This window comes from Myxine glutinosa, chromosome 14, assembly GCF_964187855.1.
Source record: "Myxine glutinosa chromosome 14, kmMyxGlut1.1, whole genome shotgun sequence".
In the NCBI taxonomy this organism is placed as follows: Eukaryota; Metazoa; Chordata; class Myxini; order Myxiniformes; family Myxinidae; genus Myxine; species Myxine glutinosa.
Genome location: NC_136274.1, coordinates 35,967,042 through 35,983,858, shown reverse-complemented (window position 1 = coordinate 35,983,858; position 16,817 = coordinate 35,967,042). Strand labels below are relative to the sequence as shown.

Here is a 16,817-nt window from a genome sequence, read left to right as displayed (position 1 = left end):
TGGCCTGAAAAAGATGGCAGTTGTTTGGAATGTTCTCCACTTGTTGATGATCTTCCGGACAGTCGAATGATTGATTTCAAATTGTTTGGAGATCTTTTTAAATCCCTTCCCAGACTCGTAGGCATCTATAACCTTATTTCTGAAGGCCTCAGAGAGCTCTTTTGATCTAGGCATGGTGACGCCGCACACTTCAACAACAAAGAGCAAACCAAACTAAATGTCTGAGGTTTAAATAAGACAGGTTCCTCCAAGATCCTCTCTAACGATGTTCTAATCATTTGCACCTGTGCTGGTGCACCTGATTCTAATTTTAGGTATTTGAAGTAATGATAAATGCAGGGGTGCACTTACTTTGTCCACATGCGAAATTTGCATTTATGTTTATTTAAATTATACAATGGACTACAAAATATAAATGTTTCATGATATTTGTTATATTATATCACCTTTATCTATCAATGTTGTTGAAATGAAGATCAAATAGCTGTATGTTGAAATATTTTGAAAAAGTCAAAACTTTGCATGGGGTGTACTTACTTTTTCACGTGACTGTAGCACCTGGTGTTTGTGTGTCTCGTTTTACAGATTGATGCAAGCGGAGCGGTTGATGCGGTCCTGTGCACCCGGTGTGTTCATGAGCAATCCTTTATAAACAGTGAACCTGAGAGAGGAAGCTCACCGGAGCGTGCTGTGCTCTCAGATTTGTTTCATTTCATGGGTAAGTTCACCTGCTCTCATTGTTCATGTCATTGTGTCTTTTCAATGTGGCGAACAATAATCTTGTCACTCCGTTGATCTATCTGAGTTCTAAACCCTGTCAAAGTGATGACTATAGGAATGGAGAAGCAATCTCCTGGAATAAAGATTGTTTTTGATGGTTTTTAAAATCTCACCTGGAACGAAGTTCAGTGGAGTTTATGCGATGGCGCGTTGTGCGTCAGTCCGTAAACATTTGAAACTTCTTCTCCGAAACCGCTAATGGGATTGCGACCAAATTTGGCACAAATTATATTTGTTGTGTTGTGACTAAAGTTTGTTCACGGCATTAAAAAAAAATCGGGGTTTAAGGGGGTCTACCGGGGGTCAAATTGGGTCCAGCTTTGACCCCCCAAAATAGGTATTTGCTTTCTTCTCAGAAACTACACACACTATTTCGATGAAACTTGACCACAACCTTCATCACCTGTGATGTGCAGAGGTTTGTTCACGGCATTAGAAAAATTGGCGTCTGAGAAGGTATACGGGGTTGGGGGAGGGCACAGGGGGTGGAGGGAGGTTGCCCCGCAAAATAGGTATTTTTTTGTTTGTTTGTTTGAAGTCTTGTGATTATGTTAGTATGATTGTACATGCTACCCTGTCTTCCAGAAACCATTGAAATTGGTTTAAAATACCCTTAGTCAGTGCAGTATACTGTTTATTCTACCAGGTGAGCACCAGGGGTATTGCCCCTAAATTTTACTTGTAGGTAGCCATCTTTCACATATAGGAGTGATATATCAAAATTCCTGCCTCATGGAGGACCTCAGAGAAACTGGCTTTGCACAGAGAGAAATGGCTTTGCACGATCACAGTGGATCAAGCAGGGAACAGTATGACAAATACATCATACAACGAGTAAAAAAAAATCAAAGAAAGGAAAGCAGTGGTTTTGTTCAATTTAATTGAATAAAAAAAAAATTATGTAAAGTTACATTTGATGGGCTTAATGACCTCAATCCTCCTGCATCAAAGTTCCTTGTAAGGAAACTCATTACCTCTGCTACTGAAGGTGTATGGAGGTTGTTGAATATATGCCGGTGAATGTGCCGTTGATCACGTTTCTGAGTTAAGTTTGATGACGTTCAGGAAGAAGAAGAAGACCTACCACCAACCTTGGCCGCTTCTGGAATCGTTTCATTGAATCTGAATTGTGTGATTATAATCATTATTTGTGTTCAAATGTCTGGTAATTGTTTTGAATTGATTTATGCATGTGTGTACTTGTATATAACTGTCATTAATCAAAAGGTGTAGGTACTATGAAGCAAATTATCATTGTTATTATTTTTAATCCCCTAAAAAATCCACCTTTTTTTTTCAAATGTTTAAAAGTTTTTTTGTTTTTTTTTGTCTAAAACACTCCCTGGCACTCATTAACAACCCCCTGACAGTTTGACGAAGATGCGTTCAGCCATCTCTGAGAAAAATGGCGACACACAGACGCACAGACAAACTCTCTTTTTCACACACACAGGTTCTCTTATAGTATATATACACCAACAAGGCTCTGCATTGCTAATTGTTCTGTCTTGTTAATCGTTGTAAATCTTTCATAGCCCTTTCTGCTGCATTGCAGAACTATGGTGCTGCTGCCACCATGTTTAGTCCTCGGTCTGCTGATGCATTTTGCAAGGCCTTGGAGAGTTGTTGTGCAAGATAATGCAAATGGGCCAGGCGTCACATTCAAACTATTTGCACAGGATCGGCAAGGTATGCAGAATGTAATAGGGACAGATCAGAAAATAAATTTGAAGAGTAATAAACTTACAAAAAGCCTGAATAAGTTTGGATTGAAAAAAAAAAAAAACTCAAAATGTTAATATTGTCTGTTATAAGTTATAACGAATGGAAAGCTTTACAATTTGGCAATTGATATTCACTACAATATGTGAGTTGTAATATTTTACATTTTGTTTCTTTTTCAGTTACATCAGTCGCACGTGACGTAATGTTTCATTACAGCGTTTATGATCCCTCAGACACAACTGTACCAGTAACTGAAATGATAAGCAATGCACAACAAGAGTCGGGTTCGTGTGGTTTCAATTTTCTGCAGTGTTTGCTCTCATAATGGATTTTTATTGTTGAAGCACCATTTTATCATTGTTCAAAACAGTATTTTAGTTTTGGTTTTTGAACAGCTCCCTCATTATCACATTTATCTATGTTGTTTGAATAAAATAATTTTAAATTCTTCTTTAAAAAATTTTTTTTTTTGCTCTACCAACTTTGTTACCTCCGCCATCTGCAATTGGACGGAGATTACGTTTTCACCCCCTGTCTGTTTGTCTGTTAGCATGATATCTCAAAACGTTGTGCACAGATTCGGCCGAAATTTGGTGGGCAGGTTGGGTGTGTGACAAGGACTCATTGATTCCATTTTGATGAAGATACGGATCCGATTACTATAAAAAAAAAAAATTCTTGATTCTTTACCATTGAGATATATATATATATATATATATATATATATATATATATATATATATATATATATATGTATATATATATAATATATATATATATATATATATATATATATATATATATATACATATATATATGTATATAGGACCAAAAACGATATATAGCGTGATATCTCATAAAGTTGTAGACGGATTCAGACAAAATTTGGTGGACATGTCGTGTATATTACAAGGAAGAAGTGAATCGATTTTGGTGAAGATTCGGATCCTTCAATTTTATTTATTTACTAGGTGATTCTTCACCATTGAGAGATGGGGCCAAAAACGATATATGGCATGATATCTCAAAAGGTTGTGGACGGATTATGACAAAACTTGGCGTATGAGTTGGTTAGTTGATGAGAATACGCCGATTAGATTTTGGTGAAGATCCGGATCTAGATCTGGCATATCAGTGGGATACAAAACATAAACTGTTCTGCCTGGTAGAGGTATGCTCTCTCGCGAATACCGTTCTAGTTATATATGGAACTAGAAAAAAACACTCGGGCTTCGCTGTGAAGAGCTGTGTTTGGGGCTTTGGTTTGAACCTGCGTTTAAAAGAAATTCAATTAAAAATTTCGGATTATTCTCAATCAGATTTCAACATCACCTAATGCATATTATCTATCAAGTTGTTTAAACTTCTTTTATATGTGAATTTTATGAGTCATTATCATGATATTAATATATATATATACAGTCACGTGAAAACGTAAGTACACCCCATGTAAGTTTTGACTTTTTCAACATATTTCAACATACAACTATTTGATCTTCATTTCAACAATATTGATAGATAAAGGTGATATAATATAACAAATATCATGAAACATTTACATTTTGTAGTCCATTGTATAATTTAAATAAACATAAATACAAATTTCGCATGTGGAACAAATTAAGTACACCCTCACATTTATCACTACTTCAAATACCTAAAATTAGAATCAGGTGCACCAGCTCAGGTGCAAATGATTAGAACATCGTTAGAGAGGATCTTGGAGGAACCTGACTTATTTAAACCGCAGACATTTAGTTTGGTTTGCTCTTTGTTGTTGAAGTGTGCGGCGCCACCATGCCCAGATCAAAAGAGCTCTCTGAGGCCTTCAGAAAGAAGGTTATAGATGCCTACGAGTCTGGAAGGGATTTAAAAAGATCTCCAAACAATTTGAAATCAATCATTCAACTGTCCGGAAGATCATCTACAAGTGGAGAAGATTCCAAACAACTGCCAAGTTGTTCAGGCCAGGCCGCCCCAGCAAGTTCAGCCCGAGAGCAGACTGCAAGATGCTGAAAGAAGTCTCTAAGAACCCCAGAATGTCATCACGGGACCTACAGGTAGCTCTTCCCACTGTTGATGTCAAAGTGCACGAGTTTACCATTAGAAAGAGGCTGCACAAATTTGATCTACATGGGAGGTGTGCCAGGAGGAAAGCTTTGCTGTCCAGAAAGAACATCAGGGCAAGAATAAAGTTTGCCAATGAACACCTTGGCAAAGAGCAGCACTTCTGGAACAATGTGCTCTGGACAGATGAGTCAAAGGTAGAGCTGTTTGGCACAGTACCAGAAGACATGTTTGGCGAAAACCAAAGACAGCATTTGATTGACCACAAGAACCTGATACCAACTGTATAGCATGGTGGTGGAAACTTTATGGTTTGGGGCAGCTTTGCTGCATCAGGGCTTGGGCAGCTCCCCATCATAGAATCCACTCTGAATTATTCATTGTACCAGAGGGTGCTTGAGGATAATGTGAGGCCATCTGTCGGAAAGTTGAAGCTCAACCGAAAGTGGACCTTGCAACATGACAATGACCCTAAACATACCAGTAAATCCATCAAGGAATGGCTGAAAAGAAAGAAATGGAGAGTTCTGGAATGGCCAAGTCAAAGCCCGGATCTAAATCCCATCGAGATGTTGTGGGGGGATTTGAAACGAGCTGTGCATGCAAGAAACCCCTCAAACATCGCACAGCTGAAAGAATTCTGCATGGAGGAGTGGGCAAAAATTTCTCCCAGTCGATGTCAGAGACTGGTAGACAGTTATAAGAAACGCCTACTTGAGGTTGTTTCTGCCAAAGGGGGGCAATACCACCTATTAGAGCCAAGGGTGTACTTACTTTTTCCACATGTGAAATTTGCATTTATGTTTATTTAAATTATACAATGGACTACAAAATGTAAATGTTTCATGATGTTTGTTGTATTATATCACCTTTATCTATCAATATTGTTGAAATGAAGATCAAATAGCTGTATGTTGAAATATGTTGAAAAAGTCAAAACTTTACATGGGGTGTACTTACTTTTTCACGTGATTGTATATATATATCTTAAGGCGTGATTAAGGTATGACTAAAGACTTGTGATGTAACTCTATAGCAGGTTTAAGCTATCATTTTGTCCACATTTGAAAGGGTGGCCATTTTTTCCCATGCCATCCCTACGTATGGAGTACTCCCGTACTCCATGATAATGTTTAATTTAGAACAGCAAGTTTATTTAAAGAGTAGAAAAATAACTTGTGCAAAACTTCTGAGTAAATTAAATTTGCTGTCTTCCTATTTGGTGTGTAAATGAAAATATTCCATGGAATGTAGCTTGAATACTGAGCAAATGTTACATTTTTGACCAATCCTGTTTTATTTTCAACAGTTATTTACTGGTCATACACAGATATTGAACTGCCCTCTATTACGACTCATTGTATTTTCTACTGGGCCACCGTGAAGTTTATAGACTTCATGGACTTCACTCCTTCAACAACAGTCGGACCCTGCGGTAAAAAAAATGTTTGGGGAAAGAAATGTTAAAATTCCATTGATTACTGTTCAGATTTTTAACTATTGTTCAGAAATAACCTCGGGATTTGGGTTTATATACAAACATAACCACAAGTGCTCGAGTTCCATCAGACCGCTCCTCCCTCTCGTCTTGGCAGGTACATTCTCGGGATGCACTGGTTTTTGTAGAACATTTTGTGGATGGTAAGGAGTTTTCTTGTTTTGATGTCTAACTTGTTGATTTCTGATTGGGACCAGTTTATTATTCCACAGCTATACTGGAACACTGGTACTGCGAGCTGGTTTATGGCTTTGATTTTGTTTCATGGGGAGAGGTATTTTTTCCGGATCAGCTTCGTTCTACGTAGGTATTCTTTGGCGATTGTTTTGCATTTGTACGTTTCCCGCGCGAGAGGGACGATAGAAGAATCGCTTTCTGCTTCCCTGCCTGAACGATGTTGTTAGCAATGAAATAAAAGTGCAGCTGCTGCACAAAAAGTTCAAAGTTGTCCCCAGCATAATCCGGGACCTTTCCATACGACGTAGCCATGGTCCGAAAAAATAAAAACAAAATCCTCGTCACCAATTGTAATGTCTGTTATAAAGATGCGGTCACACAGAGAGGATCAAGCACCATGTTTTATTCCAGGCAACACAGGCCTCACTCGGCTGTACACGGCACTACAACCTGCTGCTTCTTTGCTTGATGCTCAGCATTTAAAAGGATAGGGCATACACAAACAACGATAAGTTGGTAATAATAGGGCAGGCGTTGATGGGTCTAATGGCCTCCTCCTGCTCTTGCCCCTGCCTTGCAAGGGAACCTGTATTATCCATACCCAAAACTTTCCTGTCTTGTATGCTTCCTTCTCATCAAGTGATAGGAAAATCTTTCCTGGCTAGATATATCTTCTGCCTCATACTTGACATCAACACTTGCATCCTTAGCGAAAGCTCATCAGACATAACTCTCCCTGTTACCCCGATCCTCAAAGAAGGACAGAAAGTAAATTATTTAAACTACAAACTGGTCATAGCCTTCAGGAGGATTGTGGACAATATAATTGACAAAAACTCGGTTATATATATATATATAACTTCAGATTACTTCAGATTCAGATTACTTCAGATATAACTTCAAAAACTTCAGATTACTGATTTGTTTGTGACATATTTGGTGGCCCTCTTCTACGCCGATGTATTTGTATGATGCTTCGTTTTCTAACTGCTGTATTGTTATTTCAAGGTCAATTTTTATGTTGTCTGTTTTTGTTGGTTTACGTTGTACAAATGAGCACTTGGCGCACTTGTCTCGTCCAAATTCCATTTGAATGTCCTTGGAACCCCGTTTTACTAGTTTTAGTTGTTCTGTCAATTTTTTTGTCATTTTGTGAGAAGAGTTTTAAATCATCCATGTACAGAAGATGGGTCACCTTTCCTATTTCTTTGGATGTGCCCATGTCCTTGTTCATTGATGAGGTTACTTAGTGGGTCCAGAGCCAGACAAAACAGATGGGGGAGGGTGGAAGCCTGTCTCCCTGGAAGATCCCATGCCGTATCTTCACATCTGGTATCTGTGAAATATTTCCTTCTGAGTCCGTTTCAATCCGTTTGATTTTTTGGGGATTGATTTTGTATATTTGCATGCATTTTATCATCCACGAATGTGGGACACTGTCAAAAGCTTTCTTCGAGTCTATCCAGGTGGTGGACAATTTAGTTATTCGTGTGTGTGTGTGTGTGTGTGTTTGTGTGTGTGTTTGTGTGTGTGTGTGTGTGTGTGTGTGTGTGTGTGTATGTTTGTATGCATGTATGTATGTGTATATATATATATATATATATGTGTGTGTGTGTGTGTGTGTGTGTGTGTATATGTGTATATATACACACTAGTGGGGTACGTTAACAGATTTTAAGCAATAACAAACCATGCTTCGTACTTAGGTACATAATAAATAGAAGCTTTATGATTATAGGCAAGCAAAACCAACCAGCTGAGCTGCGAGATATCAATTGCGGTGTTTTTTGTTTGTTTGTTTTTTTTCCAGATGTGTTTATGTTTTTTACATAAATTTTCATTGGGGCTTTTATTTCACAGTTTACAATCATATAAATTACAATTTTCAAATGCAAGATATTGACAGAGGCTTTTCTTTTTTAAAGGACACTTTTACGGGTTTTTTAAGCGCAAATTTTCATTTACGGATGCTTTTTCTTTTTTTCATTTATGGACAATATTGTGATGTTTATTTCACAGTTTACAGTTATATAAATTTCAATTTTCAAATGCTAGACGTTGATTGAGGATTTTTTTAATGAACGCGTTTGTGGCTTTTCTTAACGTAAATTTTCATTTACGGACACTTTTTTACGGTTCTGTCATTTTTTCCCCGGTGTGCCGGCTTCGATGTCCATGAATGGCATGCCGAATTTCAGCTTTCTGCGACACCCGGAAGGTACAGAACATTAATATCAGTCAGTGAGTCAGTGGTTAGAATCCGCTTTGTATTATATATACTGTACTATATATATATATATATATATATATATATATATATATATATATATATATATATATATATATATATATATATATATATATAATTATATATATATATATATATATATATATATATTTATATATATATATTGTTGCGGATATGGCATTTGGCCTCAATATCCGCTTGTAAATACTCCCCTATTTCCCCAATACTCCCCAACTATCCCCAATCCCCCATTCCCTAGTCCCATTGCCTGTAAATAACACTCTGTAGAACCGACCTTCCCCTTTTTCCCCCATTAAATGTCGTGCCCAGGTTCACCGCATCTCACGTAGACAACTATAGGACATCTTGCTAGTTATTCTTAGTCTATGTCAGTTAAGGACTCGTTTCCATTAATTCTGACTCTTCGTTGCACCAGAATGTGATCGTATGGCACCAGTAGTGAGTTTAGGACCTCCCCTTACCTCCTCCCATCTTCCCCACAACAACTACAACAACAACTACAACAACAACTACAACAACAACTACAACAACAGAGGGGCGCGGCGCGGCGTGCGGGGAGTGTGCGTCCTCACTCCGGCTCGGTTAGCCGCCATTACCCATGTGCGCCGACGGGGTTACCAAGAAGGGGCTGCCTGTCGGCCCCTCGTCAAGGGCGGAGCCGGTAACCCCCCCGCACGCACCCAATGAGAAGCAACGGGCCGATTCCATCTGGGGCGGAGCTAACGAGCCGAGGGCGTGTCACTCCCCGCCGGATATACGCAGCCACTTACCGGATGTGAGGTCAGATGCGCCCCCGACTGAAGAAGACAAGTCGCGACCTTCCAGCGCTGAGAGCGACCTCCCCGCATCATTGGACCGGACCGGGTCGATTCTGCCCTGAGCCAAGAGTGCACCTTGAGCCATCGACTACCCGCCTTTCCTTGCCATCAATCCCCGTGTGTCAGTTTTTGTCCCGTTTATCTGTCGTCTGTCGGGGCTAGATAAGACTGTGTCTAAGTGCCTGTCTTCCTATGCTGTCCCTCTTGTCGTTGTAATGTGACCTTCCGCCCTAATATAACCTCCTCCGGAGGTCTTGAGAACTGAACCCTTGGTGTCGTGTCATTTGAATCCCAGCCGTTGTGTCTTTTCCATCATTGATTTAGCATAGCGCGACTTAGTCAACGTTCGAGCATAATCGGGTAAACGTGCAGGCGCGGTCATACCAAACCGCTCGGTAAACCAACATCCACCACCGCGTCTGTAACAATTGGTGTCGAGGAGTGGAATTCGGACCTGGGACTAAATTTATTAGGCCCAAATTTTGGAACACCAATTGTACCACTAGGGTAACAATTGGTGTTGGGGAGGTAGAATTCGATCCGGAGCGCGTTTCCCGCGCTCAAAATTATAACGGCGAAATTTGAATTTGTTTTACGAAAATAAAAACCCGAATTTTGAAAGTCGCGCTATGGCGGATCAAGACAGCTGGGGTCCGGTAGGGGAGAGTGAGGCAGGGTCGGTCCAGGACCAAATTGAGGGACGTGAGGAGAGCGAAGCAGCGAGGGTAGCAGACGCGCAAAATGGCGCCTCGCTGGTCACCGCGCCCGCGACCGTGGCAGCGCCCCTGGTGGATCCGAACCTTTTTATGTTGCAAATGAGGGCCCTTATGGAACGAATGGGAGACCAAATTGTGGGAATGAGGGCTCAGGGTGAGCGATTAGAGGGCAAAATGGGGGTAATGAGGGACGAAGCGAGGGGTACCGGTGAGGGGTTAGACAATAATTTTAAGGAGTTAGACAAGAAATTTGGGAAGTTAGACAATAATTTTGAGGGGTTAGACAATAATTTTAAGGAGTTAGACAAGAAATTTGGGAAGTTAGACAATAATTTTGAGGGGTTAGACAACGGGATAAAAGAGGTGAGAAATGGGTTAACGGGGGTAGAAAATAGAATGGCTGCCCAGGAGAATCAAATGGAAGGGATGCAAAAGGGGTTAGAGGGGTTAGAAAACAGGATGGAAGGCAAATTGAGGGACATGAGGGACCAAGCGGAAAGGGAAGTTAACCAAATGGGGCAGCAGATAGAGGGGGTCAGAATGGGGGTAGAAACCAAACTGGATGCTCACAGGGAGGAAATGGAGCAGATGAGGGTGGCATCTGGGCAGGAGATGCAAGTGATGGGAGAGGAGATCAGAAGAGGTGTGAGTGAGGAGGTCGGAGGAGTGCGCGAGGAGGTGAGGCACTGTAAGGAGCGCATGGAGAAGGAGGTGAGAAAGGGGACTGTAAAGTTACAAGGGGGCATAGAGGACCTGACGCAGGAGGTGGAACAGCTGACGGAGGGACAAAAAGAACTAACGGACCAGGTAAAGAAGAACACAGCGGTAATAGGAGGGTTAAAAGCGACACAAAATGACCTAAAAGATGACTTGATAGCGACAAAGAGGCAATGTCAGATGGTACGTGAGGGACTGACAACGAGGTTGGACGAGGTGATAGAGGTAATGGAGACGACGGACCGGCAGGTGAGGACGCACATGGAAACGGTCAAGGTAGCCTTGGAGGACGAGCTTGAGGAGACGTACCGGGGAATAAAAGAGGTGAAGCAGAAATTAGAAGAAGTGGAAGAAGGGGTGAGCGAAATTAAGAAGCGACGGAGAGGGGATAAGAAAGAGATAAAAGAGGAGATAAAAGAATTGGTCCGAAGTCTGTGTTCGGATCGTGATGATGTGCTCATTAACCGGATGAGGGATTCGCAGGTGATGGAGGAGAAGCGAAGAGGAAGAGGACCCGGTGTAAGTGGTGACCAATATGGTCGTGCGTATGATGCGCCAGGGGATTTAAGAAGCTTGGGGGTCGAGATGGACCCGGGTGTTCGTGAGAGGCCGTTGGTGAAGTGTGCGACAGGTCTGGTGTGCGAAAAAGGAGGTGTGCGAGAAAGTCCGACTCTGGGGTGTGTGAGGAAAAAGTGCGTGCCAAGGAGTGAGGATGCTGGCGAGAGTGAGTCGGTCGTAGCGCGTGTGCGAGGGAGCACATGGAAGCGCGGTGTGGTAAGTGTTACAGAGGGTGTGACGGGAGAGTGTGCGCAGGAGTGTGCGCGAGAAAGGTGTGTGACGGACAGGTGCATGGGGAAAGAGTGCGCTGTCAAAGGCAAGGAAGAATGCACACCTGTGGTGAGTGTTACAGAGGGTGTAACGGGAGAGTGTGCGCGAGAAAGGTGTGTGACGGACAGGTGCATGAGGAAAGAGTGCGCTGTCAAGAGTAAGGGTGAGTGCGCTGTCAAGAATGGAGGTGAGAGTAGTGAGAGTGACAAGGAGAGTGAGTTGGTTGTGACAGGTGAGCGAGGATGTACACCTGGGATGGAAGGATGCACACCTGGAATGGTAGAGCGTGAGTGGGAATGCACGCTGGAATTGGTAGTGAGGCACGTGGTTGGGTGTGCGAATGAGAGCACACCTGTGATTGTCACAGAGGAGGTGACAGAGGAGGGGGCGCGAAGAGGTGTGTTAGTGATGTGTGCGACCAACGAATGTGTGCCAAAGTGTTCGGTGGTCAGGTGTGTGACCAAGGCTGTGAGTTGAATGAGGGTACCTGGATGTGTAAGGAAAGGTACGAGGAGCATGGGAACGGCTGGATGTGTGAGCAAGGAACGGGCTGCGGGGTGTAAGCGCCCAGGTGAAGCATCGACGGGAACCGGGTTAGGGGTTAGGTCGACTTTTAGCCGAATCGGGCCCTCGGTGTGTGCTGGGCCTCTCTTTGAACGGCCGCGTCCGTGCTCCACTAGGCGGAGCGGTCAGCCCGATAGAAAGGGTCGTCATGGCGACCACTTTTTGTTGAGGCAGTCCGGCAGGTCGAGATCGGGACATTGGATGGCTCCACGCCGACGCCGAGATGGTGCGTGGGACCTCGGCCCGGGTAAGCCCCCGTCCCTGCACCGAGTGCCGGACGCATCCAGCCGCTGGCACAGAACAACCCGCATTCATGGCTTGGCTTTACGAAGCCGGGCTTTGGACAGGAATTGGCGCACCGAGAGGCATTAGTGAGTAGACTGGGTGATGAGGTTAGTGTTTTGGACCCAAAATTAGAAAAAAAACAAAATTTGATGATTGGCAAGGGATTGGCAGTAGTGATTGGCAGATGATGAGTAGGATTGGAAAATTTTTGAATTGGTTGGAATCTGGACGAACAAAATTGATAGTGAAAGACCCCCGATGTGGTGGGATGGCAAATCCACCATCCCTCACAGATGGGGGCAAAGGAGCAATAGCTTATGGGGTGTATGGCAGTGAAAACTAGCCCGGGTGGGTTAGGTTATATTGATAGGGCCCTAGAAGATGACATTAGGTGACGTTAAGTTTAGTTAGTGACTGATACCTGTAGTGGGGACGCAGGTAGATTAGTATGGATGATAATGACGAGGGAGCGCAATAGTTTAAAGGGACGACTGGGAAGCGCAAGTTTCAGAGGGGAGTAGTTAGATGAGATGATGCTGTGTGAGAATTGAACAGGTGTGATTGCACAGGTGTGAAACTGGACAGGTGTGTGGAGCAGTGTGTGAGTAGTGACTGTGTGGATCAGCGCGAATGCGCTTGGGGAGAGAAGGGTGCAGGTGGCACCAGTTGTGAGAGCACAGGTGTGCAGGTACAGGTGTGTGGAGAGAGTTGGAGTAAGTGGTATGGAGTGGTGTGCATGGTGCGAAGGTGTGGATGGGGGAAGAGTGGACCCCTTTCACGAGTACCCGGGGCGGGTAGTGTAAGTGTTAGGTAGAGGGTATAGGTAAATTGTGGTTGGATATTGGCATTTGTGGTGCGGTTGCAGAATGGTGTTGTGAATGGGTGCATTCGTGTTGTGGAAATGGCTGGGCGTGTAGCCTGTTAGTGTGTGTAGTTGGTTGGGCACTCCACCACTGTGAGGATGTCGGCCAGGTGAGGCCGCAGGTGGGCTCTGGGAGCCGGTAGAGTTGTGGATGGGGCCCGAGGATCCGGAGGACGGACCCGGGTAGCCCAGTGCCAGAGAGGGCACCGAGTGGGGAGAGCGCCAGAGGGCCTTCCCCAGGTAGTTAGGTTAGGGTAAGGAGCAGGTAAGCTCGGAGGCAACTGCAGTGGTGGAGGTGTGCAGGTGGGTAGACCCACTGGGAGAGGTACACGCCACAGCCCAGAAATTGTGCGAGGGCACCGGGAGATGAATCGGGGGAGTGAGACCCCAAATTGAAAAGCACCACAGTTTGGCCAATGGGAATTGGTTTTTAGAACCCATAGTGTAAGAGGGCCAATGGTTTGGCCGGAGAAAGACCCCGGGTAGTGTAAAGTTGTTAAAGTCATTTAGGAAATAGTTAGGATTGATGAACCTGTCGCACCATACGCAGCCACTTACCTGTGGTGATGATGATGACTCCACACCTGTGTTTTCTTTGTTTTGGTGCAGGAAATGAGAATTGCTGTGAGGATTTGTGAGACGCATCACGACGTGGATGAGACATTTTTTTTTTTTTTTTTTTTTTTTTGTTTTTTTTTTTTTTTTTTTTTTTTTTTTTTTTTTTTTTGTATACAAGATCGAGGCTCGTGAAAGAGCGAACATTATCACACAGAAAGACAAACCGACACATAAAACATATAACATCGGGAGCGGTAGACAAGATGGGGAGAGAGGGGGAAGGACACAAACACAACATTTGAGAGCAGGGACCGAGAGACATGGAGACATCGAGAGATCTGAGAGAGGGCGAGGGCTTTGGGGGGGGGCATGGGAAGGGGGCGGTGGGAGAGGTATAAAACATATGGACACTGCCAGGACTTCCAGGAAAGAAGTTGGAATTTCAACCAAGGTGGATCTGGGGTGAATTAGCGGGGGTAGAAAAGATCAAGGTTTTGGATGGGGGAAGATAAGAGATGGTGGTGAACAGCTGTTTTAAAGACCTGGAGGGAGGAGTGGGATTGAAGGGAGTGAGGGAGTTTGTTCCAGAGGCGGGAGAAAAGAGGAATGAAAGAGTGAAGGTGAGCAGAGAGCCGAGATTTCGGCAGTTTAACCATCAGAGGGTTGCTGGCAGATATTGTGCGACCTGTAGGAATATTTGGGGGACAGAGCACAGAGAGAGCTGGGGGTGCAAGGCCGGAGAGGAGTCGGTAGAAGACAGAAAGACCACCTACCTGCCTGCGGTGAGTGAGTGAAAGGCCCTCAGAGATAGCTTCATCGTGGGAGATTCCAATCATTCTGAAAGCTTTGGTTTCAACAGCGTGAAGCCGAGCTAGGTGTGAGGCAGGAGCACCGGCCCATAGGGGAGAACAGTATTCCATTGAGCTGCGGATGAAAGCCTTGTATGTGGTGAGGAGCTCAGGTGTGCCGAGGAAGGACTTTGCACGACGGAGGATGCCCAGTCGGCGACTGGCTTTGGAGGCCAGCTTGGAAATGTGGTTTTCCCAAGAAAGATCATGGCAGATAGTGAGACCCAAAAGCTTGAGCGACAGAACTTCTTGGAGAGGATTGTTGAGAAAGTAGATGGGAGGGTTGTCCAGTCGATCTTTTCGGAGAGACATAGTAAGAGTGTGAGATTTGTCAGGATTGAAAGACATGTTCCACCTGTTTGACCAGTCTGTGATTTTGTCCAGGTCTTCAGAGAGTGAGGAGGCTGCAGACTGCCGATCTGAGGGAAGAGGAATGGAGCGGCAGAGAGTGGAGTCATCAGCAAAGAGATAGAGAGGATTTTCAAGAGAGTCAGAGAGATCATTAATGAAGACCAGAAAAAGCACAGGGCCCAGAACACTGCCTTGAGGAACTCCAGCCTGAACAGGAAGAGGAGATGAGAGAAACCCATTCAGGGCCACACGTTAACGACGACTAGAGAGGAAGTCCGCCAGCCATGCGTGGATATTTCCATGGATACCAAAGGAGGAGAGTTTGGTGAGCAGAGCGGGGTTGGGGTGATTCCATCTCTCCCTCCCTAGGAGGGACTGATGATGAATTGGTGATAGCAAATTATGATGTTGAGTTGGAGATGGCAAATTTTGATGAAAGTTGAAAATGGCAAATTTGATTGGTTAGGAGGGAGAGAAGACGAATTTGGTTTATGGGAGGAATGGGGAAGACAGTAGGGACGTTTGTTGATTTGTAAAGTAGATGTTTATGGGTAGTGTTGTGTTTTGTGGATTCAGTAAGGGGTAAGGGAGGGGCCATGTAGGTTACCTGGTGGGGGGGAGCGTACGGTAGGAACGTACCTGTCTCACCTGGTTCCCATGTGCCCCCAGTGTGCATCATCTTATATTGCGTGCACTTTTGCGCCCTTACCACCTTACTCACTTGTCTGCTTCTTTTGTCTCCCACCTCCGAGGATCTGGCTTTGGGGTAGAGAGAGAGGAGAGAGAGGGTGCTGGCTACGCAGTTGTGGGCCTGTACTTTCGCTGCTTGCTGCCTGGATCGATACACCATATGGACTGCAATGTTTGTGGCCACCCACAATGGACCGCAGTTCTTTTGCGGCCAAGCACCACCCATGGATGGACCTATGGGTCAACGTGGCACCTATGCCATACAAGGTGAACCACTAACAGTTGGCCCCCTGACGGCCACAATAGAGAAATGGACGCGGTTGGTGCCTTTCTTTATTTTTTTTGAAAGAGGCAAGAACACCAAGTGCACCACACGAAGGCAAGACCAGCGGCAGAACATCGGCCGGCTGCGACACCACCGGTGATTTATAAACACTTTATTGGTGCACCGGATGGTGCTGACTGTGTTATGGGGTGGTGCTTTTGATGCTTGGAAGGGGTGCTCTGCACATTATTAAAGGCCATAAGGCCACAGAACACTCGTGGGTTGGTGTATCGATGCTGGCATGCGTGCTCTCTCTATGCATAACATCTGCATGTGTTCCTCCAAAAACAGGTCCTGGATCGTAGTGTAAATATCAGCGTAGTCTTGTGTAAATAATGCTCCCTACCGGCTGTATGTTTAGTTTGCGAATTCTTTCCGCAATTCGGTTATCCTGTGGGTGTGTTTCTGTGAGGAGAAGGGTGCAACGTCGCAGGGGGACATATTTACTCATTTGTGAACATCTGTAAAACTGTCGCACTCAGGGTAGAGTTAATAGTAGAGGGAACTACATCTGAGTGCCACACTAAAATAGGTAAAAATTTATCGGGTCGGGACGCCCCGAGGGTAGAGAAGGGTGCAATGTTGCGGATATGGCATTTGGCCTCAATATCCGCTTGTAAATACTCCCCTATTTCCCCAATACTCCCCAACTATCCCCAATCCCCCATTCCCTAGTCCCATTGCCTGTAAATAACACTCTGTAGAACCGACCTTCCCCTTTTTCCCCCATTAAATGTCG

General features: G+C 44.1%; 1 protein-coding gene across 1 annotated transcript in view; it reads left to right on the top strand.

The window, feature by feature from the left end:
* LOC137439241 (uncharacterized) overlaps positions 1-16,817 on the top strand; it is a 119,652-nt gene that overhangs the window by 31,736 nt on the left and 71,099 nt on the right. The window contains exons 2-5 of the mRNA XM_068134970.2: positions 586-718; positions 2,336-2,469; positions 2,685-2,789; positions 5,882-6,007. Coding sequence (XP_067991071.2) covers positions 2,340-2,469; positions 2,685-2,789; positions 5,882-6,007 — 361 coding nt within the window. The 5' untranslated portion in view covers positions 586-718; positions 2,336-2,339. The remainder of the gene's footprint in view (positions 1-585; positions 719-2,335; positions 2,470-2,684; positions 2,790-5,881; positions 6,008-16,817) is intronic.